The 27,475-nt window shown below is 38.5% G+C and overlaps 3 protein-coding genes across 3 annotated transcripts in view; 2 read left to right on the top strand and 1 right to left on the bottom strand.

Moving 5' to 3' along the window:
- LOC306758418 (uncharacterized protein) overlaps positions 1–4,917 on the bottom strand; it is a gene marked incomplete at its 3' end in the record, with an annotated part of 6,883 nt that extends 1,966 nt beyond the window's left edge. Inside the window, exons 1-2 of the mRNA XM_079243746.1 lie at positions 4,695–4,917; positions 4,482–4,597 (exon numbers count right to left, since the gene is read on the bottom strand). Of these exons, the coding sequence (XP_079099872.1) occupies positions 4,482–4,597; positions 4,695–4,908 (330 nt within the window). The 5' untranslated portion in view covers positions 4,909–4,917. The remainder of the gene's footprint in view (positions 1–4,481; positions 4,598–4,694) is intronic.
- Positions 4,918–13,514: 8,597 nt separating this feature from the next.
- On the top strand, positions 13,515–22,946 carry LOC306758417 (uncharacterized protein; the record flags this gene model as incomplete). Its single annotated transcript, XM_079243745.1, has 9 exons — positions 13,515–13,622; positions 15,456–15,574; positions 15,660–15,822; positions 16,063–16,160; positions 16,513–16,584; positions 16,982–17,743; positions 19,158–19,351; positions 19,487–20,103; positions 21,647–22,946. The coding sequence occupies exons 1-9, from the start codon at positions 13,531–13,533 to the stop codon at positions 22,944–22,946; spliced, it is 3,417 nt and encodes a 1,138-aa protein (XP_079099871.1). The 5' UTR covers positions 13,515–13,530.
- Positions 22,947–24,080: 1,134 nt separating this feature from the next.
- LOC306758416 (uncharacterized protein) lies at positions 24,081–26,549 on the top strand (the record flags this gene model as incomplete). The annotated part of the gene is made up of 2 exons (XM_079243744.1): positions 24,081–24,342; positions 25,423–26,549. The coding sequence occupies 2 exons, from the start codon at positions 24,081–24,083 to the stop codon at positions 26,403–26,405; spliced, it is 1,245 nt and encodes a 414-aa protein (XP_079099870.1). The 3' UTR covers positions 26,406–26,549.
- Positions 26,550–27,475: the final 926 nt, after the last annotated feature.

Here is a 27,475-nt window from a genome sequence, read left to right as displayed (position 1 = left end):
GCCACACGTGAACCGAGAACTGCAGCTTTTGGCCCCCAACTAAACTGGGACGGCCAGGAAACCAGTGGATATTTAATTTTGTACAAGTAAATCCATCTTAAGTCTAATAATTGCATTTATATGCAACTTTTATTTAGTCTATTCTTAAGAGTCAATGCAATATGAATGGCAGAGTTGAATAATTAGAGGCTGTGTTCAAATTTTCGGATTTCACATGAAGTTAATGAGTTTGTGACGCTGCTCAAAGTTTCTACTGGAATTTTTTGTTCATAGTAAATTGCTTTACATTTCTCTAACCCAGCCAGAAAGCAGTAAACTGATAATGCACTGAACATCAGTCGAAAGAGCCATCATGCGTCTCATAAGCCAGAAGTTAACAAAACATGCCAATGCCAGCTGATTAGCACAGGCGCTAAATTACTGTAAAACATTTTCTTTCCACCAGTTTTTTTTTTCCAAGTAAAATTTTTGTAGCTTTTTTTCCCTCAAAGTAATAATAACATAATTTTTATTTTATTTTAAACTTTAAAATGTCCAATTCTGAGGAACAGACAAGTTTCTGGGGGATTAATAACTTCTGGGGTGCGACTTTAATGTGTCTAAATTTACAACTTCACCGAAATCGTGTGACTGGACATTACCACCTGTCTATAGATGTAAAGTTGAGCATGGTGAATCTGTAACAGGCATTTTTTTTGCTGTTTATGGAAAACATAACTTAAGCAGAAAAGATTTTATGCTTTATTTTATGTCCATTCCTTTTGCAGAAGGAAATCTGCACTGAGGGACTGCTCCAGGATAAAAAGGACTTAGTTTGATGAGATAAGTAATTAGTAGGGCGAGCTGTCTTGTCTTTCTTACGTACGGTCTGAAACCATGGTAACCATGGTTTCCTTCACTATAAACCTCAGTGCCCTCATCATTTGTAGCCTTTCCTCCTTGTCGAGCCTTGATGAGCTCCTAGATGCTCTCTTACAAAATCAAACCCGAATAATGGCACAAGATGACAAGTGTCTGGTTTCTAGTCTTACAATTCACCACCTTTGTAGGCTCAGTTTCCACAACTCTCCTCTAATCACTTCTACTTCTTCTACTTCAGGCTCATCTCACCATCAAAGCAGGCTTGACTTACTTCCATCTTTGAAGGCTTTGGATTTATTAATAATTTTCACACAGTTCTGATCTTTTTACTATTTCAACACAACCTTGCTGCTAAACTGTAAGTGGTGGGATTTTTTTCCCAGAGTGATGAAACACTTAATAATAATTACTGTAAAATCTATACAAGATCCATTTTTCACCTTTTGTTTTAATCAGTTCAAGCTGTGGTTCCCAACCTGAGGTCCCCAGAGAGCCCAGAGGCTCCCTGAGGCTTTGAACATCCAGAGCTATTGTGATTAATGTCAACATATTGACCCTGTTTTAAGAAATAAAAGTAAGGTTGTATGTTGTTCATTTAAATTTGGCTTTCTCGGAAGATAGGACTCAGCCAGAAAATATTATTCATGGTGAAAATCTCCCTTTTAAAGCAGAAAACCAGGCATGGAGTGCAACAGGAGTCCATGCCTTTTCTGAATGTGCATGAAAGTGGTTCTTAAAGAAAATACGTAGGCTGGGAACCAGCGAGTTGAAGAACTATATGGAGGCAGATTTTCAACACAGCGGAGGTGTAAAATCCAGGTGCCTTAAAGTAAAAGTCCTGTCCTGTTCCAAGCAGTCGCTAAACCAGCTGAATTTAACTAGTGAGGTAGATGACCTAAATGCACCTGCTCTAAATGCACAGGTAGATCCAAAAACATGGCAGGACTTTTACTTTACTTCGAGTTTATACACCTCTGGACACAGTGTGCAAATAGCAAGTAAATAATGCAGCACTTTGCTGACTGTTTCTTGTGCTATGTGTAAGTTAAGCCAGGGGCACCACCAGGAATTTTGGGCCCTTTGAAAGACATGTGGCATAGACCCCACCACTTGATCGCAAATTTTACATTCTTGTTTTTGCTTCAATTGCTTCAAGCTGATTTTTTTTTAAAAAAGCTTTTCATGGGAATAATAAAGATCTAGGGCTGTGTTTAACCCTTTATGAAGCAAGTGACTATTTTGATCACTTTGTTTTCATTCATATTCAGCATTAAACATTTTTTTTTTGTTAATGAAACAACAGAATGGAGGTCTTGGTTCATACCAGAAGGACAATTTGAGGTTAAAATTTCTAATTTCAAGTTATTTCTTTGAGTGCCCTATAAAGGGTTAAATCACAGTGCATACATCTAACTAGGTTATTTTTATATAAATGGTTTATCAGTTTATATTACTGCTATATTTTATAACAACCTTTGAAAAAAGTATTTATTATTTTTAATGAAGGTTTAATGATTTTCTTACATAGTTTGTACATCTTTTTGGGCCCCTATCAAGTCATGGAATCATTAGAATCATCTTAAACCCCCCCATATGCCGTCTCTGAGTTTAGCCCTCATGACAGCAACAGGCGCTACGGAGAGGAGGTGAGACTTTTTATGGACTGGTGAACAAGCTGATCTTGAATGTGGAAGAAGAAAACTGGTGACTGATTTCAGGAGAAAAAGGTCCATGCACACACCCCAAATTACATCAGCAGCACTGCTGTGGCAACTGTCCCCCACATTAAGTTCCTGGGAGTTCACACCAGTCAACAACCTAACCTGGTCCCTGCATGCCTCCTCCACTGTCAAGATGGCTCACCTGAGCTTGCAGGTTAAAGAGAACGCATCTCAGCCCATTAATCCTCACCACTTTCTTCATAAATGACTCTTTACAATGAGGAAATTATTATGGTATTAGAGCTTATAACTAAAACACAATGCCCACAATCACTGGCATTTTTAAATGGCTTGTTGGTGGTCTGCCCACTCTGAGTGCTTCTGGTTTTCATATGTGACTAATTTAACACTTGCTTAGAGGCAGATTTGGCAAACCTAAAGCACAAAAGAAACAGCTTTGCACAAAGAAGCCAATAGCAACGCAGTTCAATAAGCTAATGTCACAAAAATGTCAACATGCATATCTGATAAAAAGTGAAAGAGGAAATCTTTCACAGCCAAAGCAGCTGGTTTACATGTGTTGAGCTGCCAGTAAAACTGGCAAATACTGATTTAATGATGAATTTTCTGCCAGCAGAATATAGAGGAGTCTCAGCCAAATGCACCAGATCTCATCAGAGGATTCATCAAGTGATTATTGAGCAACATTTTTTTAGGGTTAAAAAGTAAAATAAACTCACTCTAGTTTTGTTACCTGCATTCAGTATGACTGATCAGCACTGCGTTTGCAGGAGACCAGACGAACAGAAATGAAGGAAGGAACTAAGCTTTATTGTCATTGCAGCTGCCCATGATGAAAATATCTGCGGCTTTCACAAGTTATATGAGTCAACGTTACAGTAAATAAACTGAAAAAACAGCAGCAGCATAAATGGGAAACAGATTTTCAAATGTGTCGTGTGTTTTTAGAAAGATAGTCCTCACCCTCCGCTGCAGCAGAGCAGCTTGTTTCAAAGGAAGATATAAGCATCTCCTTATATGCTTATAACTCTGGCTGTACTGCAGACTTTTGGTGTTTCCCTGCTGCAACTCACCTGACTCATATCGATGGCTCGATAGCAGTCTTGTGCACAGTTTGTCATAGGTGCATTTAATTTGATTCTGGTGTGTTGCAGCGGTGAAACATCTAATACCTGCAGGATGTTGGGCCTTCAGGGTCAGGGCTGGGGATTACTGCCTAATTAATTACCTCCAAACTGTTGCACTGTGTTGCAGGTTATAGTGGTTCATAAGGATAATCCCATTTGTTTAATTTGGGCCTCAAATCTCACCTGTCTTCCTTCCTCCTGCCTGTTACCTAAAATTTTATATTTTAAAGGATGTGTCTAATTCCTAAAATGCAACTGGAGAAAACATGCGTCTCTGGAGGAGCTATAAATCAGTGCATCTTTTGCAAAAGTCAGGATCCATGAAATCTGTGGAAAGTGTAATACATCAACCCCACTTTGCAAATTGAGTTCAAAGTAAAAATATCGGCCTGCTTTGTTACATTTTTAATGCTTGGCAGCCATGTGCGACAACTTAACTAAATGACACAGCTCCATCACTCATCGCTGTGGTTTAAATGATGTTTCTGACCCAGACACATCACTTTGTTAAATGCCTGTCACCTTGTATCTGCACATCTTGTGTCCACCCCCCCTCCCCCACCCCCTGCTTTGCTCCAATGTGGTGCAAGCAACAACGAAGTAAGACACAAAAAAGGTATTCAGGATGTTAAAAAAAAAAAAACAAAAAAAAACAACAACAACAACAACAACAACAAAAACAGGATATGGGAAAAAGGGCAAGTTTAACCTGGACTCTTCGTCATTTCTCCTTATGTATAGTTATTTTCTTGTGCACATGTAGTATCTGCTGTAATATATATAATACAAGCAGAAAAGGCAGCTTTCTTACCTGGTGGGGTTGGTTTGGACTTCCATTGGGTCTGCCCCAGTCTGTTCTCTGAGTGTCTCTATTGATGTTTTTTCTCACTAAACTAGAAACGGTCTCGTTTGCTTGAGAGTTGCTCACTAAGGAAAAGGATCACACGACACAAAATCAGTCTGTTACAGACACAACTTATCAGCTTCCATTCATGGTCTACAACTCTTCCGTCGCCCTCCCCACCTTTACTCCTGGCTCTCGTCCTGCTCCTCCTCAGCTCTGCCTCCAGCACCTCACACTTGCTCTTCAGCAGATCGATGTCCCGCCGGCTCTGGCTCACTTCCATCCGGAGAACCGCGCAGCTGTCATCCACACACCGGTTTATCTCCGCCACAGCTGCCTTGGCCAGGACCTCCATGACGGACAGCAGCTGGTTCTGGAAGCTGCAGCTCTCCATGATGCTTCGGTTTCTTTTAGTTACAACAATAATAATCCAATTATTACATAGGCTGCACGCGCCTATGTGAGCTATTTTTCAGTCGCTCTTTGGAGGAATGTCTTCAGTTCAATACTCGGAGAGATAAATTCAGCATTGTTGGGGAGAAGATGTGTGTTTTTGTGCTCGAGACTACTTCCTCCGCGGAGTGCAGGGAGGGAGCGCTTGCTTCCTCTACATTTACAGTTCCCACAGGCGGATTTATGTCTTTTACGCCTCTCGCTTGAAAAGTTACATACCTTTTCTAATAGTTTAAAGCAAACATCCCATACTAATTCATACCAGTTAAATTGAATAGGTTAATATGTATATATACGTCTTTATTAAGTGTTATTTTAGATTATTTCCGCCACTAGAAAAAGTACCGGAACTTGAAAGGAGGTTTCCACCACAGAAGACGCAAGCCATTACCGTAAATATTAGCTTACGTGCGCACTGTGAAACAAAGTTGTTGATTCAAGATAATTTTCTGGTAATATATAGTTCATTCGACAAAGATTTGCAACCATAAATTAATATGTAGAGTCAAATGATAATATTGGGCTTACTAAACCACACGAATTTGCATTTCTAAGCGTAAAAGTTAGAAATGGCAGTACAACTACATTTTATGATGTTTATACATGTTTGATAGAAAGATGTGCAGTAAACATTAAAACTGTTTCCATTTATTATTTTCTTATAATAAGCTATTTTCATACTAAAAAATATAAGATATTTTCAGATAAAAACTTTCTATATTTGAATTATAACCTTAATTTCTAAAAGCTGGGACACTGAAATGCAAATATAACAAGGATGCAATATTTTTCAACTCTCAGAAACCCATATTTTATTCCAAATAGAACATAAAATGGCTCACATCTCAGATGTTGGAACTGTATTTGACAACTAGGTTGACTGGCAATAGATCAGTCACATGACTGGGTATAAAAATGAATATTTTAGATGAAAAGATGGGCAGAAGTTTTATAATCCAAGACAAAATTGGTCTCAAAACTGTGGAGGAATTTCTAAAAAACCTGTTCTGCAACATAGAATTGTGGAAACTTTGGAAAGCTTCACATTTACAGTTTAAAATATCATCAAAAGATCCAGAAAATCCAGACTGTGTGCATGGGTCAGGACTGAACATCAAAACTGGATGCTCATCATCTTCGGGCCTTCAGGTGCATTAAAACCAGAAAATGTTGGAACTTACTGCACAACTCAGGATCACTTTTAGAAATGACTGTCTCTTAGCACAATTCGCTGGGCAGTCCACAAATACAAGTTAAAGCAATGCTAAGCTATCCTCACAAATTAACTCTCTCCAGAGCATTTTCTCTTTGCCAAAGCTCATTAAAATGTACATGTAACTAGCTTAACTTTTTACACTGTACAACTACTGTCACATCTTGTTTTTAGCTACATGTGACTTATTTTGTTTAAATTTAGCCACTTATTCAACTTTGCCCATTTGATCAGTGCTAATCAACACCATACATGCTACAGTAAGCATGCAGCTAATGGATGGATGATATGTAATGGAAAGGTCTTCTAGTGAAATGTAGTGATACAACTGCCACAACTAAGCCAAAATAATTTAATCATCTCCTCCCAAACTGGCTTCTGTGTTTTCTTTTATACTCACGACTGCAGTAGGCATTAACCTGCTAATATGGTCTGGATGTAAGCCGGGAGAACTACACGTCATACTCCCTGGAATAGTCTTCTTTGATACAGACAGTAACTGTTCCCTTTGTAGCAGCCTCTCCAACAGTGCTACAGCAATACCTCCACTCGAGGAACTCTACTGGTGGGGCATGTTCAGAATAGAAGGTGTCAGAGAATGCAGTGTTTTACTCTGAGACCCTCTTCATCTAAAAAAAATGACTCAAAAGTCTTTGGATGCTGCTTGTACCAGCAATATGCTGTCAGTCTCTAGTGGTTCCTAAACCTTCTGCAGGGTCCTCCATTTTCATTGACAACGGCATCACTCCCCCCATCCAGCGACCACAACCATGTGCACCCCAGCACTCACAATAAAATGTATAAAATTGCCCCAAATAAGGTTTACTTTATTGGCTGCTACTTAATTAATTATAGTTAAAACCATTTTAATGGCAGGAATGATCAATTCCTCTTCTGTCACGTGACGCTTTTCAGACTGGAAAACTGTCTCAGTAATTTACATGAGTTGAGCTGAGCTTTTGATGAGACAGATTCTGCTTCTAGTGAGGCAACTCTGCTATTTACCACTGTTAGATTTGTTTTTTTTTAAGTAATCAAAGGACTTTTCTTTGTGTTCAGGATAAGAATTCCCCATTTGGTGTCATTTTATTTTGCTTAATTATGTCACACTCAAAAATTTCAGATGTACGACGATGTCTCTTCATTACCCATCAGTGACAATTACTATTTGATTATTATATGGTCAAGATCAGGCAAAGGTGTGCCTTGTCTTTGTTTTTTATTGCCTGATGTTTATTCATCATTGTAAATCATCAAGTAAATTAGCTGCTACTTATTATTTTTTTAAAAAAATTTGTGGAAATAAACCTGCCTGAGCATCTCTACCAATTTGTTTGGGTATGTAAACCCAAACTAAGTTTTTTTTGTAACACAACTGTATCAAATTTCAACCATTTGAACACTGTTACATTGTTATTAACTTCTTCTTTTTAACATCTCAAGCATTTGCTAAAAAATATTTATTCTGTTTTTTTTTGTACAAAAAAAAAAAAACAACAACAGAAAACACAGACAAACATGTTTTTCTGCCCTTTTTGTAGGTGTGAAAGTTAGTGTTAAAACACAGGTGAAGAACATGAGCTGATGAGGTGTGACGGGGTGTCATCTGTGTTAGGTTTTCAAGAGTTTTTTTTTAAAAGGTAGAGAAAGACACTGCTGCTCTGATGTGATAGCTTGTGATCGCTTGTGATAACGTATTCCACCACCATGTAATCACAAATGAAAACCAGTGTGTCCTGAGACCCTTTTCTGTTTGGTTATGGCCATTTCAGACTAAGAATAAACTTGTTCACTGATACAGTCTGCATGCTGTATCAGTGAAGTGGATTTTGTTTGGACTGGTTTAGATAGCAGGTGCAAAGAAATGAACAAAACAAAACACGTTCAAAACAAGCAGAATTAAATCAAACTGCTGTACAATCAATAAAAACACAAATGCTAAAATATAAGCACATACATTGTTGTAGGCTAAACATATATACAAACAAACATTACTCACACACCAATACAGAACAGTCACATATTAGAAAATCAGTGAGAACGTCTGCTTTTATAGAGATTTTAAAACAGGCAGTGAAGAAGACACCTGTCTGTTATTTATAGATAACTTGTTACAGCGTTTTAGAGCTGCCGCCACAAAATATAAGAACCGAGACCGTCCAGTCTGACTTTATCAGTCACACACCAAACCTTTTAATATCAGTATCAATTTAGACATTTATTGATTACTGAATTAATGCATTGATGTATTGGAAAAACAGTCCAGAGGTTATGTTTTCATAGTCCAAAATGTTGCAAAAGCATGTCAGGTAGGACATACGAACTCTTTTAATACACTGATACTCACTGTTTTCTATTTTATTTTATTTTATTTTATTTTATTTTATTTTATTGCATTTCATTTCATTTCTTTTCTTTTGTTCTATTTTGTTCTATTTTGTTCTATTTTATTCTATTTTATACTATTTTATACTTATCCAAAGTGACTTACATGTCATAAGTGATCAATTAACAATAGCATAAACCTAACATATCATGTCAGAGTGGAGAATGCATACAGAACATGCAAACTCCACACAGAAAGGCCACTCTTCACACTGCTCCTCAGCCGAGGGTTGAACCAGCAACCTTCTTGACCACTGTGCCACCATACTTTTATACTGTATGCAAATGCTATTGTAATATCAAGATATTATTTGTTTATTGATTAATGCAAACTAACGCTAGACTGCTGGTAGGTATGTAAATCTTTGTTGTGCGCTGTAATAGATAATAGCACCTCATGATATGCTCATGTGGTTTATGCAGTTGTCTTTTGTTGACATATTTGTAGCCTTTACCAGTGATCGTGAACATCATATGTCATAATTTGTTATTTATGGCTTGTTATAACATTAAATTATAGTATTATTTCAGCTGTTTTTGGTCTTCTGGTTGGTTTGTGGTCAGTTTAATCTTCACATCGGGTTCCTGCTGCCTCTTTTTAAACTTTTCTTGAAACTGTTGAGCTATTTGTGGTATTTTCTCGACTTACTGTGACTCTGTGTGCTACTTTAATTAATAATAACTGATACTGGTCCAACATTTAACTTTGCAAAGCTAAAATAATTAAAGGACAATGTTAAATTATTGAGTCAACTTCAACCTGTTAATGTGAGTAAATCACAAAGAGGTTGGATCACAGAGAGACAAACATGGCTCATAAAGGGAAATAGATCCCCTGCATAGATACAATGAACTGATTTCCCTACACAGTCAGCAGAGGCGGAGAAACTGTGGGCCACATGCATAGCGAAAGCACAAGAGAAGGATAGACACTCAGGAAGTTAACAGGGGAAGTTTAGTGGTTTTTTGCGTCATCATTTTATGCTGCTACTTGTGTGCCGATGCAGAGTGAAGGTAGGAACGCTGGTTCACGACAAACTGTTCTAACTTCTTTATTTGCTCACGTTTTACTAGTTAAAGTTTTTCCTGAAAGTAGACAAGATAGTGAAGGATGAGTGGATAGAGGGAGAAGAGTGGCAGGTGTGCGGAAGATGTAGAAGGATGGGGTAAGAAGTTGAATTTCTGCCTGACGCCGAGTCTTACAGCTCAACTTCCGCTGCAGTGCGAACAGAGCTGCAATGGCCGTGACATGTGGGCAGGGAGGACCAACTGGGCTTGTATCGAAAATAGTCATCAAGCAGGAGCTGAGATTGGAGGCTCCAGTGGGTCCAACAGCTCAGAGACTCAGTTTAGTGTGACAAGAAGGATCATTCAGTGGCTTGTTTTTCTCAATAGGAGAAGTACACAGGCAAGGGTGTGGCCTTTCATTCGAAAATAAATTGAGTTCATCAGGGGGAAGTAGAAAGACATATGTGCAAGCAAAGGACAATTTGATTCTTTTGAGGAGAGGTTGTTGTCTGCAGCTTGAAGAAACCTTTGTTATTTCTGCTTTTGTAGGGAGGATGAACTAAAATATGTCTTAAGTCTCCAGCTTTACGATGCAACGCAACCCACAGAGGAAACAACTTGCACCCAACAACATGCACTGAAAGGAAATAGAAGTAACAGCAGCAGCTTGGTCAAATCTCTGAAATGTGCGGCACTTTCATGAAGTCGATGTCACATTAACCAAGTTGGTCAAAACTTCTAGAAAAGGCAGTCAGTAAACCTGACAGTCAGAAACAAGCAGAGCAGCGCAGGCCGCTCTGAATGTGAGGTGGAAACAGCAAACAGGAAAAGATGCGAAGAGTTCGAAGAAAAGGGGGCAACAAAGAGAAGGTGTTTGGATGTGATCTGTTGGAGCATCTGACCGCCTCCTCTCAGACAAGTAAGTGAATCCTCACTCTGAAAAATGTTCTTTGACTGAATTGTACCCTCTCTCTTCCTGAGATGTTCTGTTTTTCCCCATTTCAGACATTGCAACTCATATTAAACAAAAAAACTACTCACATTTTTGAATGATTTCTGGAAATCTAAGATGAGTGGAAACAACAGTTCCTCTGTGGAAAGCAGTACATGACATAGAAGTAAAACCAACATGAAAAGCAACCTGATAGCCAACTTACTCTTAGTTTAAATGAATTCTTCACAGGGAACGATACAGACATTATTAAGTCTGAATCATTCATACGTAGTTATACTTCTCCTGCAGATCTAAAACCATGAAAAGACTTGTCTATATTTCTATAAAAGTCACTATTTGGTAATTTGGTAGTCACGTTCATCCCACATCATTTTAACCACCTCAGATGGTTGGCCAACTGAACCCCAGTCCTGCTGAGACACAGCAGTGCTTTGACTTGCTTATCATGCCCACTAAGTGTTCACATGATGCTAACATGACAAAATAAAGCAGGTTTTTGAAATAGAAACTCTTGAGATGGATGTATTTTCTGCTTGCTATCTAATTTTTATCGGGGTATGAGTGTGTGTATGAATGGGTGAATGTGCCATGTAGTGTATGTATGAGTGGTCAGCCTGACTGGAAAAGTGCTATATAAGATGGATGAAGGTCCATTTACTATTTGCCAAGAATTTCCTGGACAAGATAAACAACTATAGCAACTATAATACAATGAAACACACTGTGGGCAAAATGACAGGATATATCATGGGCAGTTCATAGTAAAAATGAGCTTTGGAATAATAATAATTTTTTTAAGACAATAAGAACCACAATAAGAAAACTCAGCCTTAAAAAAGAAAAGAAAAAAATATACAAAAATGAGGTAAATGTTACTTAAAATAAGATAAATTATCTGCCAACAGAACAAGAAAATTTGGCTTGTCAAGACTTCCCAAAACAAGTAAAAATATTCTTAAAACAAGAGGAATTCTCTGGCATAAAAACTGAGAATCGTCTTACCTTCAAAAAAAAAAAAAAAAAAAAAAAAAAAAAAAAAAAAGCATATGTGTACTCCATTTAAGATTTTTAATCTTACTTAGATTTCAGTTTTTGCAGTGCAGGGAAATAATGTTACTTGTATCCTGCAGTTCCACTGGTGTTACGGTGCTGCAGCGAGTTTGTGGAGCAACATGGGATCGTAGATGGCATCTACAGGTTATCAGGGGTCTCATCCAACATCCAGAAACTGAGGTAAGTCTTTTTCCCTAAATTAGGTTTGTATATAATCTTAAAACGTTCGGTGTTTTATGTTAAATGAATCTGTGTTCGTGTGAATCCAGGGGTGAGTTTGAGAGTGACGGGAGTCCAGACCTGAACAAGGACGTATACCTGCAGGACATCCACTGTGTCAGCTCTCTGTGTAAAGCTTATTTCAGAGAGCTGCCCAACCCTCTGCTCACATACCAGCTGTATGACAAGTTTGCTGTGAGTATTTCAAACTTGCAGACAATTTTGTGCAGCTCCCTCTACATGAAAGATCCTGACAGGGTCAAAACAGACGCCTCCGCAGGAGACCAAATATGGTCCTTTTGTTTACAGCAGTTCTATTTTTTTCAATCAAAGTTTTTCTAATTAGTAAAGAAGAATGTTGCTAATATAAATCCCTGCAGGAGGCTGTGGCCATCCAGCTGGAGGAGGAGAGACTCGTAAAAATCAAAGATGTCCTGAAAGAGTTACCAGCACCACATTACAGGTACAGTTCTCTGCTGCACATGGGGTTTGGGTCAGGGTTAGCTTCAGCATCTTGTCTTCAAAAGAGCTCACACTCAGGAGATGACAGATGACTTATAGACTCTATGTTTACAGAGTTTCGGTGTCCTAACTTAGGAGCAGGGTTTCTGTAGAAGGATTTCCACACATTATAAAGCTGATGTATTTCAGTTTTTACCCAGCAGCTGCGCAGTTGGTGCTTCTTCTAACAGATCTAAACCGTAGGAAGTAAAGACATTGTGAGACATCTGTGTTATAAGTGTTCAAAATTCCAAAAATAGCAATAATGCTAAAAAAATCTATGCACTTTGTGGTTATAGCTTGTTTAAACTGACATCAACTGGCTTACAATGATGAAAAGATTAATTAATTTAATGTGATAAATAATATTATTAGTCAGAGGAATATGTATTTTATCCAGATGATCTGCTTGTTAAAGACTGTATTCCTTATTAATACATTTAAATGATCACATTTCATGAGCTTGTTATGTACAAGTTGATGAGTTAGAAATCATGAATGAAATGATTGAAATTGAAATTATTTTGTTGGAGCAAAGCATATTAGATGAACAAATTGTGTAAACCTACATTGACTTTCCCCTGATGATTAACTTGCATTTTGACTAATTTACTGTCATTTTTTTATTTGACTTCAATATAATTATAAAAAAAAAACAACGTGTGTTAAACATGTACTTAATTTTATGAAAGTTAACAACACTGTTAAAAACAAACAAAGCATTTCTAAGAAATCCCTACTATATTGAAAGTGTACAATTCTCTTGAAATCATCACTGATATAATCCAAACTTTGAGGGTTGAAACACTTTGGTCACAACATTTCCATGAATCCTTTTTTAATCCTGGTCTGCTCTGTAACTCGATCTAAACCTCCCTCAGTGTGAAACTTGAATTTTTACTCTCCATTGATATAAACCAGTTCACAAGTGAGACACGTATTTGAATATAAGATGGGTTTTAGTATCTTGTACAGAAACACTCTAACGGGAGAAGTTGTGAACTGAACCGACAACCTCCTAATTAAAGGATGAACATTCACCATATAGACTCATCTTCTATAACAAAGATAAAAGTGCTGGCTTTAAAGATAAAACTTTGCTGACAAATGTACTAAAAATGAAAATGCCTCTGTGAGAACTGGATAAACAGATAAGCAGCTGTTTGTTTGCAAGTTGTTCTCTTTAAAAATTGATTGAATATCTGTGTTACAGGACTCTGGAGTTTCTGATGCGTCATCTGGTCAAAATGGCCTCATTTTGTTCAGAAACCAACATGCATGCCAGGAACCTGGCCATCGTCTGGGCCCCCAATCTCCTCAGGTGGGCTAATATCAGACTGAGTCCATGTTGTGTATGCCACGCTTCAGATGCAGTCACATTAACCCATTCAGACCCAACCCATTAAAAAATAATTCTAATTTCTTTAATATGAGGTCTTTATTTGTCTTTTGAACAAAATGTAAAAAAGGGTAACAAAATCTTTTAGGGATATTTACTATTTATTACCTTCAAAATTTTTATGGTGTAATCTTCTGCTTTCTGGTGTGCATTAAGGGGCAGAAGAAAAAACATTAGATTGCTTTCCAAAGGGTTGTGAGCAAAGTTTGTACCATAAAGTGATGCCAAATGTCTCAGAAATTCTATTTACCATATTGTCATGCTGCGCTCTTATGGGTTAAGCAGAGATTATACATTCAAAATTTTCTTTGGATGCATTTGCAGCATAGTTAAAACACTGAAGTGACTTTATAGCCAAAGGATGAAAGAAACAGTAAAATCCCATCGTACAGTTGTTTCAAAGACAGGTCTCATTATGCAAGGAAAGTTTCCACTCTTAGAAGTAGTTCTGTTCAAAGGTTAAGAGCTATTTTTTCTTTCTTTATATTCCCCCCTCAAGGAGCTGGACTTTCTTGTCATTTAAAAAAAAAAAAGGGGGGTCTCAAGCACTAATTCTTCAGCTTTCAGCCACAAAACACTGACTGATAATTTATTTATCCAAATGTAAAACTGCTCCTATTCTATTCTATTCTATTCTATTCTATTCTATTCTATTCTATTCTATTCTATTGTCATTTAGCAGACACTTTTATCTAAAGCGACTTACATTTGAGTGAGAATAACAAGCGCTGAGCTGAAACATAGCAGATAAATGAGCAAAGACCCAAATTTAAATAGGACCTTTACTTTGTTATTGGAAGTTTGTCACACAGTCACATTTTGTTCCCATTTCTTTGTTCCTACGAAAAAAAAAAAAAAAAAAAAAAAAAGACAGTGTGACCAACATAAAATTGTACTGTTGCAGCAGCAAGGTGACTCCCAAAGAGTCTTAAACTAGTGGGTAAGTGGAGAAACAATTAAAAAGTCTCAGGTCTTAAAACTTATGTCATTAAGCATTAGTTAGTTAGTTTTTTAAAAAAAATTTATTTCAGGCAGTGGTATTTACAGTGAAAACAGAGGAAAATCACAAGTCTGTCATAGGGAGCAGTTTTGCCTGAAAGGGAGTGGGAAAAAGAAAACTTATTTAATCCCACTGCATTACCACACCAAATTAGTTACAATAACTTCACTGATACATACAAAAAGAAATCTGCAACTTCGCCCTAAATCATTCTGATCAGACAAGATTTATGATATGGACTAAAAAAAATTATACATTTATTTCTGAGTAGCTCAGGTGGTAAATTCTGGTGGCATTACCATTGGCAACATAAATATTACACCGTAACAACAATTTTACACTAACAATTGTAAGAGGAACAAACAGTACCAGCAACAGTAATACTAGACAGCATCCCAACAATGGTAATTACCAACACACCAACAAGGGAAATGAAGCACATGGTAACCCAAGCGAAACAGCAAACTGATGCACATTTGAGACTCTCTTTCCATATATTGAGACCAGACCAGATGTTTATATAGCAGTTTAAATCTGTGCATATTTTGGCATTAAGTTGTACACCAGTGAAAATAAATGGAAACAGATAAATATAGTTATTTAGATTTCCTATTTCTTTTTCTGTGCTGTCATTCATCTTTCGACTTTCTTTTTTTATTCATCACTTTGATTTATCTTTTAACATGAGTTCACTTTTCAATTCGTTTAAACAACTGTTTAAAAAACTAAATAAATCTACAAATCTTTCTATTAAGGTCAAAGGACATTGAAGCGTCTGGTTTTAATGGTACAGCAGCCTTCATGGAGGTCAGGGTCCAGTCCATCGTAGTGGAGTTCATCCTCACACACGTCCCTCAGCTGTTTCCTGAAGAAGGTCGGAACAAACACACACACAGAAATATGCACTAAAAGCACAAACACACACACTTACGTCTGCTTAATCTCTTGTACCTGTTCAGGTGTATCAACTGAGCGAAGGAAGTCCCTTCCCTCTCCGTCTGCAATGCTCAGTCAGGAAGAGGGATTTTTCAGGTCTGCTCATTCTAACTTTGGGAACATCAGTCCAGGAGACGGACCACTACCCATAAGACCCTACCATGCTATCATTGAGGGCACAGACAAGTGAGAAAATAATTCATCTGTACTGTCATCTAAACATAGTTCATCCTGTAACTATGCCAAGCCAACATTTTTTTATTAAACTCACATCAGGCCAGTTAGTTGTGTATTCGCTGCATAAATGTCTCTAAAAACAGTGACTATAAAAATGAAGTCTCAGGGAACCTCTGTCAAGATTTCCGTGCTGTATTTCACATCGCACCAGTCATGTAAACGATGTTCATTTCACCACTCATGTTTCAGGAGGAAAGGCTCTCTAAAGGGAAGAAAGTGGATGTCCATTTTTAACATCGGAGGACGAATCCAAGATCAACGACGGAGGCAAAAACACTCAACCAAAGGTACAGTTGTTCATTTTGGACTCAGAACTGTTCCAGACTTAAAAAAAACAAACAAACAAACTTCTAAGGTTTAAAGCAGGAATTGTCAATCTTGGTCCTCGAGGGCCGGTGTCCTGCAGGTTTTCAAAGTGTCCCTGCTGCAACACAGCTGGAAAACCTGCAGGACACCGACCCTTTATGACCAGGAATGAGGATCTCTGATTACCAACTGAGGATTCTAAAAGTTATAAGTTACAGTAAAACCAAACATGTTATTCAGAGACAAATATTTGTCTGAATAGGTTTAAATTCTCTGTGTGATCAGTTTTAGATCTGCTCCCACATATTCTACTTACATAAATTGTAATTCCAGAGAAAGAAAGGTCCGCTTTGAGACCTGCAAGAAGCATGGACTCCCTGAGCACCCCGTCCTTTCCAAATGAAGGTGCCGTTTTCTCAGTTTCATCATTATCTTTGGTGTTTACTTACATTTAACTGTTTTTTTCTGTTAACAAACATGAATTTCTGTTAAATGTACTTGCTTTGACTGGACAGAGTGGCACTGAATGCTGTCTCTATGTGCTGCCAAAATCACTAAAGAAAAGCATTTCACAAACTGAAAACAGGATTTCTTATGGAAATATTCCCATTCGCATCAGTAGAGCTACTTTTCTCAGTTTTCAGTGATTCCATGAAATTGTCTTTGCAGTCAAAGCCTGTGAATAATTATTGACAAACTAATGCCCCTTTTCAGCTGGGGTCAGTGTTTTTGATCCACAAACTAAATATTTAGAGACACAACCAAAGAGAGAAAAAACTTAATATCCTCCTGTCATGTTCAGGTACTCGGCGTTCTGGCCAGCATCTTCCCTCCACCGAATTGTCTCCCCTTGTGACCGCTCATACCCAGCCAGGCCCTGAAGCTGCACCATGCTCGAGTGGACTAGGTAGCATTGAATATGCTGTGACCTACCGTAGGGGAACAGGTTTAGTCAGTGGGAGTACCGGGACTCCGGGTACCTACACTGCGCTTGACCCAGAGGGTTTAGGGTTACCAGCCAATGAGGGTGTCCAGACCAGATCGCCGGGGCTCTCCAGTAAAGCCAGTCGAAGAGCAGCCATGCACATCACCGGCCCCACCCTGGTTACCGTGCCGCTCCATATCACCTCTAACCTTGCGTTAGGGGTGTTGCAAGGGGGCGGGAGTGACAGGATCATCCTCCGTGGAAGAGATAAGGATGGAGGGGATAAGGTGGAAGGTAAAGACAGAGGAGAGAAGAGAAAGGAATGCGGTGTAATGGAATGGAATGTGGAAGACGGCAAAAAGGAGGAAGAAGAAGAGAAACATGACAGGGAAAAAGAAGCTGTGGAAGTGGAGGAGAAAAAAGAGGAAGCAGGTGGTGTTGGTGGAAAAGAAGGTGAAGGAGCAGAAAAAAAGCCAGATGAGGCGTTGAATGATGGTAGGGTGAAGCAAGAGCCTGTGACGGGAATCCAAAATGTGTCCAGAGAGCGACGAGCCACAAGCGTCGACTCCACAGCAGAAGAGGAGAGGGATGAAGATGCAGCAGAGGATGACGAGGGCTCTGACAGCGGTGAATACATGGGTAAAAAGTTCTTTCATAACCATGATCACTTACACTGACTGTCATATTACTTTGTCTATTTATTTTGTATTGGGTGGGACTCAATTAAAAAAATTAATCTAATTAATTACAGGCTTTATGATTAATTAATCCAGATCAGGGGTGTCAAACTCTGGTCCTCAAGGGCCAGTATCCAACAGGTATTTGTTGTTTCCCTCTACCAGCACAGCTGATTCAAATCAAATGGATCCAGCAGCTTCTTGTCAACTTATTTATGAGTTTTGATCAGGTGTGTTGGGAGCATGGAGACAACAAAAACCTGCAGGATACCGGCCCTCCAGGACTGGAGTTTGACGCCTGTGATCTAGATTCATCGCATTAAAATATCTGCCCCAAAATCATGTTTTAACTAACAGCTTCAGCTGTTATCTAAAAGTCTACAACATGTTACAGTACTTTTAACTTCTAAAACGCTTCAGTTCACACTCTTCTTTAATAGACATTGATAGACAGTAAACCACGGTGGGATCAATCAGTGTCAACTTCAGTCTGGTCATGCAGCAGATGTGATCGCCTCCTGCTCTGACTGCAGCTTGAAGATGGATGCTGCATGAGGACCAAGTTTCTAGTGTGTTTTTCTGGATTGGGGGGGGGGGGGGGGGGGGCTTACATAGCAGCTCACAGAGAGTAAACGATAAAAGCTTGCATGTTACTCACCAAAAGTCTCCAATATTACCAGAAAAAGTCACTAGACTTGTTGATATTTGCTTTTTCTTTAAATATAGACTCGCTCTGAAAAACCGCTAAATATAGTGCCAAAGTTTGTAGCAAGTGCACTGTGCACATCAGTGTAATCAGTGTACTAGGAAATTATGCGCTGACAAACATTGTGAAATTACATGTTGTTGTTTTTTTTGTTTTTTTTAAATGTTCATTTTTCTGAAAGTAATCAGTTGAAATTAATGTTAAATCCCCACCCATAGTTTATACTTTTATCTGTATATGTTGGGTCTAATCAGTGTAAAGTGTCAATCATGCTGTTGAGCAGCTTTTGAATGTGAGAAAGACCAAAGTGCACAAACAGAGGGTTTCAGATAACTTTATCTTTTAGCGCTTAAAATTGAAGCACACTTTCAGCACAACGGCACATTGGTTGAAGTCGGACCAGCAATGATTCCTGACCCAAAATAATATTTAAAACCTTCAGAAAAGAGTTTAAATCTGCCATTTGTGTGAAGGTTTCCTGCAACATAGGTTAGCTTGAATACACCTGAAAGTGTCTCTAAGTACCAGCAGATGGGTAAAAAAAAAAAAAACTTCTACTGTTTTAGAAATGTTCACATCGGATAAAATTGTTTTCTCAGAGTTTTAAAAAATCCATCATCATCGTTTTAAAAAACAAACAACTCTGACCCAGATTTTACTTCACACACAGATATGAAAGGAGAAAGGCAGCATTCAGCCACACACGGCAATGACGGCGTATTTGATGCTTCTCACGTCCTTAACTCAACTGAGGTGGAGGGAGATGATCACGAGCTGTCCGGCTACGTTCAAGACAACTTTGATTTCCTGGATCAAATGGACTGCAGTGTCATGGACCACATAGACACCAGTGTCCCCCGTCAGGTGTGTGTTTGGTCTGTTGTTAAAACGTTTAACACATTTCTTATTTGCAGCTGCTTGAATCCTTAGATAGCCTCCAAATGAAGGAAATTACGTTATGAGAAGCGCTCTAAGCCTACGTTCTGCTTTAACTCTCAGGTGGACGAGTTCTCCGTTGAGCCTCCTTGTCACTCTGATGATGAGTATGAAATCATGAAGCAAGTTGAGCCTTCTCATCAACCCGCTGGGCTACAGAAACCCTCTCAGCTGAGTCCTGATGTGCACACGCAGAGTCAGACAGAGCTGAATCCACACAGACCACTCAGCCTTGACCTTCCAAGTCGACACACTAAATCCCTCAGCCTCCCGTACATGACTTCCCCTGTTCATGGACCGGAGGAGTCTTTCTCTGACGAGGAGAGTTCAGGGAATGACAGTGATGATCATTCATATGACAGCGAGGATGATGACTCCATGTTTATTCAAAGTCTTCCATCAGATTTCTTTCTAAACAATTTGTCTGGATTCAAACCAGACACTGATACCCGAGACTGTTCCAGCGACAGAAGCCCTGTACATGAGTTACAGAGCTCTGAAGCAAGGAAATGCCCGTCCCCTCATCATGAACTTTCTGCCTGTGAAAACACGACAAGTGGAGATCAGATCGAAGTGGAAAGAAGAGCAGCTGAAAATGAACCCGAAGAAAAGCAGACAGTAAAGAAAAAGGAGGATGATGAAGCTAGTGGAAGAGATCAGCTGGAAAAGTATATGCAAAGGTGAAAACTGATTCCCATTTCACGTGAATATCAGCTAACTTGGATGTCATGCCGTACTCTTATGTCACAGGTTGACGGGTGAACTTGTGATGAGAGCTCACCATTACTGGTACATCATGCAGTTGCACACATACCGAAAGGGTCTCAGTTGTAGTGATGATCCGAAACACAACGACACCTGATGCAGTTTAAGCGTTTTAAGCTAATTTCTTTCATTTTTTTAGGTCACAATTTTGTTGTTTAGGTTCAGATTTTCCACCAACACATATGTGTACATTACAGCACACACAGAGATAACAGCCCAGGTGCAATCAACATTATAAGATATTATCAGAGTGGAGTTTGTTCTTTTCAGTCCATGTTTAAAGGACTTTATCTTAAAACACAACATGCATTGATTTAATCACTACATTTAATTTCAACTCACTTTGTTTTGTTTAAACAGTACTGTAGCTAATTTCAAGCTGATGTTAGCAGTTCAGCTGACATCAATTTCTGTCTTTTGACTTAAAGGCAGAGTATGTAAGACTTCAAGGCGATTCTTTCCACCACCAGGTGGCAAACACCAGGTCGTGAGCAAAACCACAAAACTGATACCTCCACAAACGACCACAGGTTGGCAGTAATGAGCAAAACTCACCCCTCATCCTTGCCAGCTCCAATGAGGGCAGAAATCGCTTGTGAGCTGTAGCTCAGAGCCGCTCTGCAATAAATGGGCTTATACTCCCCCTACTGGTGGAAAAAAGTACTTTTCTTTTTTACTGGTCAGAAAACATTCAAGAAGGGTCTTTGTCATTAATTAAACTTGCAATTTAATAACGCATCAAATATGGACAGACTGGAACCTACATGTTTAAAAAACTATCTGATTATGATTGTAGTTTTTTTTTTAGTTAATTCATTTTGAAAATATTGAAAATCTTACATACTCTACCTTTAAGGACATATGTCTTTCTTTGTGTTACCAATCCTGTTTCCATGTAGGTTAATTGTCAAGCAGATAGGAGACTAAATTGGTAAAAAAAAAAAAAAAAAATAAGCAACATTACACGCTGTAGTAATGAACAAAAAGGGTACTGAAATGGTAACCTAGATCAAAACCTAAACAAAGAAGAAATGAACAAATCCGTCAAATATAAAGAGAAATACAGAAATTTTCAACCAAACATGCTGTAATAAACATTACATAGTGGAAAAAAAATAAAGGAAACTTGTTGAAGGACCTTTTCAGATAAAATGCTTTCAAACATGCATAATTAAAAACACTGTTACAGCAACCCTGTAATCTAACTTTGACCACTGTGATCAATACTAGAGAGAAGTCAACTTTTTTTAAAGATGAAATGAGTCATATTTAAAAGCTGACAGAGGAAAAAATTATACACTATTGCACATACCAGATTTTCACTGATAAAAAGAGGAAAATCAACGGGCTGAAACACAGAAAAAACAGTTTTATTTAACAGCAAGCCTTTAAAGTCTGTTGCTTTCTTCAATGGTAGATGTATTAACTGCTTCTTCTGCTTCTTCTTCTTCACTGCAGCAGAGCAACAGAGGAGTGCCTGAGCATTATGGAAACTGCTCAAAGTGACAAGTCTCTGGCTTCTGATGCATCAACAACCTGCTGTGAGGAGTTTCCTCTGCAAAACAACGAGGAAAATAATGAAACAAACACTGTGACTGGAAATAAGATTGAGGGTGTCCAGGAAATGGTAGAAATTCCTCCCACTGATTCTCCCACACTGAAAGAAAGTACTGATGGTCCATCAGAAGAAGCCAGCGACGCCTCTGTAACTCCAGCACAACATCCAAGAGGCTGTGTAAGAGAGGATGCAGCAGAGGGAGAGGACAGAAGTCAACAATTTGTTCTGGAAACAAAAGTACAGCATGAAGAAATGAGAGAGGAACTCACAGAGACGAGAGGTGGAAGAAGAGATGACAAAGAACACAAAGTTTGGAAAGAGGAGGACAGTCTTAGTTGTACTGATAGTGACATTTGGAATGAACTGGAGGATGTTGTATGTGGAGTGATAGAGGATGAGGAAAGTAAGAAGTGTGAGGAGGAGGCTGTTGCTGCAGAGGCACATGTAGTGGAAGATGAAGAGGAGAAAGATGATGAAGGTGAGCAAAGCAAGACAGATATCAGAGTAGAAGAGGAAGAATCACTGGATAAACCTGTGGGAAATCTTACAGATCCAGCAGGGCAGCAAGAAAAAGAGCATGCCTTCAGTGAAGAAGCACAGCAACACAGCACAGGAGACGTGGTTTCGAAAGAAAAAGAAGAAAATAAACAGAAAGGAGATGTACAAAGTCGGGAACAGCAAAGCATAGATAAACAGCTACCAGTAATCCAATCTGATATAAAGGAAATAAAAGAGAACAGTGACAACAGTGACGGCAGCTTAGGAGGGGTTGGGAGGAAGCTGGTCACATCCAAACATCCAAAACTTTATCAAGTCAAAGCAGTGCCAGTTGTGCCTCCCAAGCCTCAGCACTGCAAAATCACCGCGCTGACCCTTCGTCAGCAGCAGCAGCAAAGAGAGAGAAGAGATGCTGACAGAGGGAGGGAAACCACACCGAGAGCCCTGACAGAGCAGGACAGGGTTTCCTCTGTGGAGCAACTGAGGGACAGAGACGAAGAGAACGCCGACAGGAAAGAGAGGCTGGTGCTCCTCAGAGAGAGGGAGAGGAGGAGGGATGGGGCCGAAGGTACCGTGAGGGACACGAGCAGAAACAGTCCCCTCAGCATGTATTTCGACGAGGCCGTTGCCATAGCAACCATGAGGCGAGAAAAAGAGCGAGTGCGTGAAGGAGATGTTGAGGCCGAGGGATCGGGGAAGTGAAACCTGTAGTTTGTTGATTTTAGCTGATGTATGTTTTTGAGAAATATCCATTCAACCACCAGTCCATCCATACAAACTTTTTTCTTTTTAAAAACTAGCACCCTGTATGAAATGTATCCACAGAAACAACTTGACTTGAGGCTTTTTTCCACTCCAAGGATTGCTTTAATTTTCACTGATTAGCCTGAGCACTGAAAAAAAAACCCAAAACCCCAAAACAACAACAAAGGCATCTAAATACATCAAAATGGTCTCTGCACAAACTTAGTGATATTGCTTTTTGTTGTTAATATTTTAATTTTTTAATGTGTAGTGTATAATGAATCTATGTATCTTTTCTAGTCTTCCAGTAATATTTCACTTAATGTGAATAAAAACAATGTTTTGAGATGTTGCCTGCTCTTTTTCATTTATTTTCTTAAGCTATTATCTCTGTTTATCTTTTTATTAGAAATTTATAACATGAAACAGGTGATGGAACTTGAACATCCATCCCACTTTTACGTTGTATATATTTATCCTGTAATTTAAATCTTTAAATTGAAAAGATATAATTAACTGTTGATTTGAGTCTAAATACAATTAGGGCTTTATATCCAAAAAGCTACCAGGATCCCTTAGCAGAACAAATTTTTTTGACACAACACGTAATCCAGGTCATCGTTCTGCTTGCTATGGTGCTAAATGGGACAATATCTAACAAACAAAAAACAAAAAAGAAGTAAAAATTTTGGACATCCTTTTTTATTGAATCTAATAGAAATTTGTGTCCAAACACTCGACTTGTGCTGTCTGTCTGGCACACAAAAACAATAAACTGAGGTTTAATTTATTTGTAGCAATTATCTACACATACTCCACCTAATTACCAACAAATGTATAATTAAATACAAGAAAGTAACTGTTTCCAATAAAAATTTGAGAAATTTGTAGTTCACGTTTATTATACGTTTTACGTTGTTTACGTTTTACGGTCACGTCTACGTCATATCCGCCTTCAAATTTACCCGGAAGTAAGCCAAAATAAAAACATTTGGTCGGACTCTCCACGAAGGCTCTGGCTGCTTGTAATCTCACAGTCATCGCCTCCTCTGAGTTTTTATTTATTTATTTAGTTCATCTAACTGGAAAAAGATGCTTTTGCCTTCTGCTTTCGGCACGCAGGTCGCGGCCATCATGGACGTGCTCGCCAAAGCTGCAGTAGCAGAAATAACGAAGCTGATGGAGGAGGAGAGCCTTGTTCTGCACTTGGAGATGCGTCGGAGGGACAGTGAGATCCAGGAGTTGCAGCGGAGTCTGGAAACGATGAAGGCTGAGCTATACAAAGCTCAAGAGGCTGCAAACCGGGTTACAGAAGAGGAGCAAACAGCAGCAGGGAGCGAGGTCCAGCGGAGAGGTGAGAACCTCAACATCCGGAAATGACAGGCTATTTTACCAAACTTGATTTTAATTTTGTAGTTTTCTCCCTGATTAAGACCTCGTTAATGGGAGGAAATTTGTCTTATATATAGAGAGAGAGTTTTTCCATAATTTAATGAGATTCACACTGATCATATAACACTTCTTTTAAAAAATGACATTGCTTTTTGTTCCTCCACTGAAGTATTTTAGTCAAATCTACAATTTACAGTTTTGATAATAATGTAAAAGATAACCGGGGACCTTCCTGCCTGATTTTAGGTCTAGATTTGGATAATACAAGTGAAATATGTACAGTTGTGCTCATATTTATCCATACCCTTTCATTAAAGAAGGAAAAAAAACAGCTGCCTGTAAAGTAAGCTGAAATGGACTAAAGTAATACTAAATAAAACTTTCATGAAAATCATTACATTATTTTCTAGTTCTGGTTCAATATAATTTTTTTTTTTTTTAAAGCAAACAAATACGATAATTTATTACATATTACATCACTCATAAACTAACATTTTGTTGAACAATCTTTAATGTTTCCGCTACATTCAGGTGTTTTCTGTTCCTCTCAGTCAGACTTATGCACCTCTTGACAGGTATTTTGTTCCACTGTTCAACAGAAAAGTGTTCTAATTTGTCCAGGACCAATTTGTTTGTTTGTTTTTTCTTCAACTCAATTAAATGAAAAAACAGTGTCTTATAATACTAAATTATATTTTTGCAAATTTTTAGTTATTGTTCCTTTCTTAAGTCTCCAAACGTTGTTATTTGAGTGATTGTTGTAAATTCATTCCTTTCTTTAATAAAAGGGTATGAATACGTATGAGCACAACTGTAAATTCACCAATTTCTAATACATGAAGGGGCTCTGTAGTACATTAATGATTTTAGCAGTTCCTCCGAAGCTCAGTGTAGCTCATATCATCTGGCTTATATGATCAGTTCTTTCATAGATCAACATCTTCCAGCAGTTATTGTTGAGGGTTGCGTTGTTTCAGTTAATACATGTGTTCTTGCAGTTGTAAAATGTTGATGTCCATGTGATTGTCTGTTTTTGTTGTAGATAAAAAAGAAGATCATGATGAAGGTGGAATGCATATTGAATTAAATGTTGGGTATTCACCTTGTGCACCTCAGAATGTGATCGGGGAAAGCCATAACATCAGGGCAGTGGTAAAACAAGAACCTGCTTGTGAACATCCCACCACTGAAATAACAGAAAACACAGCATCAGCTGAAATTGGTTCTGTGGCAGGAGAGCAACAAGACTCCATCTGGCCAGCTCCTGCTTGTGATATGTTTGGGAAAAACTGTGATGCAATGCAGCAGCTCGCGGAGATTTTTCCCTTTCATGCTGAAGAGTATTCTGCTTGCAAAGACACTGAAAGTTCATTTAATTTGTTATCAACTTCAAAGGGAACAACACCAGATGATTTCCTAAGTGTGCCAATAAAAGTGGAAGCGACAATGCCGCCAATGTGTATGAGAAGTACTCCTTCAAAGTCTGTTCAAAATGAACAATTTAGACATGATTCACTCCATGTTGAGTGCACGCAGTCTGCTTTACAACAAGAACAGTCGTCAACAGCTTTTCCTCTTGCACAGAGGTCAACCGTAGGCACATCTGGATCCAGCAGTGAAGATCTCATGAGTAAGAGCAGCTTTAGAACAAAAAGACAGATGAATGTGTGGAAAACAAATCAGAAACTCTTCTTTTGCTCTGTGTGCAACAAGGGTTTCCCTCGTTTATCCCAGCTGGAGGAGCACAAGGCCAGCCATCAAACCTTCAAGCCTTTCAGGTGTCTCGAATGTGGCAAATCTTTCACCCAAAAGACTCGGTTGAAAACACACCAGAGCGTGCACACGGGAGAGAGGCCCTTCAGCTGCAAAATCTGTGGAAAGATGTTTTCAAGGCAGGACAACTGCTTGAGACACGAGCGGTTCCACAGTGGGCTGAAGCCGTACAGCTGTAGGCAGTGTGGTAAAAGCTTCACCGTGCTGGGAAATCTCAAAATACATCAAGAGATTCATATGCAAGGAAGATAACACTGAGATATATGTACTCTCAAAGATGCACTAAAGAGTTTAAACATTTACATAAACCTTCATCAAGCCAGAGTTAATTATAGTCTGTTGGAAGCAAACATTAAATGTGCTCGGATTTGTCAAACACATGGTGAGAAAAGCTGTGACCACATATGATGCTGACTTTTGTTATATTAAGGATTGGACTATCTTTCAACACTTTAAACAAAAATGTGGAGACACTGTATGATAAGTACAAACTATTAAGTGTTTTGCTGGAAAAAAAAGTTGGGATAGCAGTAAAATGCATTAAAAGAAAAAAATGTCTGAGATGGGGCCTGTTTTCCTGTGTACAGTATGTATTACAATGTGGAATGGGTTTACCTTATTAAAAAAGACAACAAAAGCATAAGATCAGGTTCTCTGTTTGACTTCAGCCATAAGAAATCAGTGTCCTTCATTCTACAAAGACCTCAGTAGTCCAGTAGCCTTGGACATTTCCGGGTTTTTATCCAAGTGTTAAACTGCCAGCAACACCTAAACTCGTTCCCTGGCTAATGCATCTATGCTGTTTTTCTTCATGAGGCAGTGACTGATGGGATGAACTTGAACTGGGTTTGTAATTACTTTTTAGATTTGGATTAATTTCAATCACTTATTTTAGGTTATGAAAAATGTGTTGGTGGACCTATTAAATACAATAGGGTGTTTGTCAATGCAATTATAATTTTTATGTCGCATTTGTACTCTATTGGAATATATGTAGAAATACACTGTTTACAAAAGTTATAGAAATTCAACTTTAGAAATATGGAAAATGTGAAAAGTTTTGCAACACTGATATATTTATCATGGATGTAGGGCATTTCAGTTGGATTGTGCAATGATAATTCCTTTATCGCAATTAAATTATTGAAACCAACATAAAGTTAACTAGAGTGGTGGTCAGACCCCAACATAAGAATGCCACGATGTCAGTAACTTTTCAAGTGTGAAATTGGTCTTATGATGTCAAAATGTGAAGTCTATGATGAAGAGGACAATTTAAAAATACAAGTTTGTCATCAAACCAGAACATTTAGTGGTTGATT

The sequence above is a fragment of the Telmatherina bonti genome (genome assembly GCF_933228915.1).
Source record: "Telmatherina bonti genome assembly, chromosome: 7".
Classification (NCBI taxonomy): Eukaryota; Metazoa; Chordata; class Actinopteri; order Atheriniformes; family Telmatherinidae; genus Telmatherina; species Telmatherina bonti.
The sequence above is the reverse complement of the archived record's forward strand: the minus strand, read 5'-3'. Positions and strand labels throughout refer to the sequence as shown.